The 2,516-nt window shown below is 36.1% G+C and overlaps 1 protein-coding gene across 1 annotated transcript in view; it reads right to left on the bottom strand.

Annotated features, from left to right (window-relative positions):
* LOC139711574 (embryonic protein UVS.2-like) overlaps positions 1-1,905 on the bottom strand; it is a 2,028-nt gene extending 123 nt beyond the window's left edge. The window contains exons 1-3 of the mRNA XM_071623452.1: positions 1,890-1,905; positions 484-819; positions 1-77 (exon numbers count right to left, since the gene is read on the bottom strand). The exon at positions 1-77 is cut by the window's left edge and continues 123 nt beyond it. Coding sequence (XP_071479553.1) covers positions 1-77; positions 484-819; positions 1,890-1,905 — 429 coding nt within the window. The remainder of the gene's footprint in view (positions 78-483; positions 820-1,889) is intronic.
* Between the last annotated feature and the right edge of the window lie 611 nt (positions 1,906-2,516).

Below are 2,516 nucleotides of genomic sequence, written 5' to 3'. Positions count from 1 at the left end.
AGGAAAGTTTGGAGAAGTCACAATCAGAGCATCATCAACCTCGTCTCCCACAGAGACTCCAAAGTCAATCCTTTCAGCTGCAAAAGAAAATAATGTTGTGTTTTTTTGTACTCCTTAATGCATTCAGAGTCCACTTATGATTGTTATAATACGCTCATATACAACATTTATTCTATTATGTGATCTGGTGATCTTTGTTCTGCAAATATGTGTGTGTGTGGGGGGGGGGTGGTTGGTTGTCTTAATTCTTTTCTTAATCAATTTGTTTCACACTGGGTTTGGATATACAGAATCTATTTTATGTATTTATACGTCTTTTTATGACATTATGCAAATCATTTTTTTAACCTTCTTAGGGATAGAACGATCCCGGAATACTAATATGATAATGACTTAGCGCTTTTTAATTCATACTTAACATGTTAATGCAATAAGATACTGGAGTTCTATGTGTTTAATGACTTTAATCATCAATGACCTTACTTGCGCTTGAAACTCTGACAGAGAAGCCTCTTGAAGTGGTAGCAGAATCACTGATGAACTCCAGCCACGCTTCACTGTGTCTGCAATTGACATCTGAAGGAAGGGCGCCCCCACTAAGTGTTATCAGCCTAGTCTCTTCGAGTCCCGAAACGTTGCCGAAGCCGACTTTGAGCACGTCATAGCCAGGTTCGAGGTCGAAATCATCAAATCTCAAGACAATGCTTTCGTTTTGTGGAGAATGGATGATCCACGTCAGGTGGACATTGTTCACGTAGTCGCTTGGGTAGTTTGGTGACGTCAAATTTGTATCAGCGTTGACCAATGAGACAATATCAACTGAATTAAGAAAAAATAAGAAATTATTTGTTTATTCATTCACGTACACAACTCGATACAAAAGAAAGATTTGAAGTTGCTAAAAATGCTGGCAGAAATCGAGAAACATCTTAAATAAAAAGAGCAAAATAATTCTACAGACAAGTAAGAAAGTTACAAAAATAAGCGAGAGGTAGAAAAATTTCAGTCCCGAACGAGAAGAATTCAAAAGACCCTTTGACATAGATAAAACACTTTGACATAATCATAACTGAAACATCCACAAGTGATGCAATTTATACCCACAGGAACAAACTGATCCATTAAAACGTGTTATTTGGGTGGTGGAAGCCTTACCTTATACCTAAACCTAAACAGATGAGCAGGCGTGAATCTTAAAATGCAGGGGTCCATTTATGGGAGACTTCATGAAATGACTTGTACTTCTCTTTAAAAGTCTCTCATAGCTATAAAGTATGAGCGACTTTTTGTCATTCTGAGATTTGTGTAAAGACTTTTATGTGATGACTTCATAAAGCGGACCCCTGGACATATCTAGAGATCCGACCACTGCTTGATTATATTTCTTCTTTTTTTTTCAGTCGCTCCGAGTTTTCAAATGGATCCACTAATCGCTTTTCTCAATAACACGTTTACCGTCTAAAGTCCGCATGAAAAGAAACTTCAAAGAAATTAGTATTTAGGGCAATGCTGAAGACAGGGTACACCAACAGAATACTTGCAAATGAATTCAGAGAAAGGTTTTCATCTCGCTTTCAGTGTAACCACTGTGAAGAAAACTAATCGATTTTAGGATAGTAAGCCTCCAAATGTACTCTTCCTTTGTTGGAAATATGGATTTTTTTTCACCTCGTCCTCATTTCACTCTAACTCGTGTCTAAATAACAATTTCTTAATCTCTCATAAAGCTTGTAATGGAATTTTTGAGAAAAAAAAAGTCGGAGAAATTTGAAAAAGGAAATGAAAACTTTACTGTACTATAGTTGCTGGAAAGTTGTGGCTTCAAACATCGCTTGATTTTTTTTTCGCTTTGTCTTTCTCTACCCCCCCCCCTTTTTTTTTCTCCTTACGTTCTCTCTCACTCATTCTTATCACTCACTCTCTATGTAATTCTCCTCTTGTTTCTTCGAGGATACATTGTATCTCATTGAACAAAATGTCCTCACGATGAAAAGGAAAGCAGAACCTTTAAAAACACTATTTAATCATTTGCATATGAAACTAAAGCCCAGCTCTCGTGTTTCAAAATAGTTCTAAAATACGAGTTAGGGATAAAAACTATCAATGTAAAAATTTGAATAGGTATAAGCAATGGTAGATATTGTTAAATAGACAAAATGTGAACAGTAGTTATAATAAAAAAATGTTTCTAGACTAAACCGTCTGCAGCTATGGTTTATCGAGAAATAAAATGATGTCTCTTTATGTTTCAGGCTTTATTGCGATTTTTTTATATGGTAGGATGTTTTGTGATACAACTGACCTACACATATGCATCAAAAGTGATATCTGAAACATCTTTTAAAGCATTGCTCCCAATAGTGAACAGTACCTTCAAGTCGCCTTTTTCATAAACCAATATGTGCAATGATCAATTCCACCTAAGTCATAACCGAAATCAAGGGAAAAAAGTTCCGTCATTGCTCTTTAAAATCTTGAAGAGATAAGTGAACAGGATCTGGAATGCTCCCCTCCCC

Source organism: Diadema antillarum, unplaced genomic scaffold (genome assembly GCF_040938485.1).
Source record: "Diadema antillarum isolate AM-2024a unplaced genomic scaffold, OU_Dant_1.0 seq00001671_RagTag, whole genome shotgun sequence".
Lineage (NCBI taxonomy): Eukaryota > Metazoa > Echinodermata > Echinoidea > Diadematoida > Diadematidae > Diadema > Diadema antillarum.
Note: the sequence above shows the minus strand (reverse complement) of the source record. Positions and strands in the feature narration are given on the sequence as shown.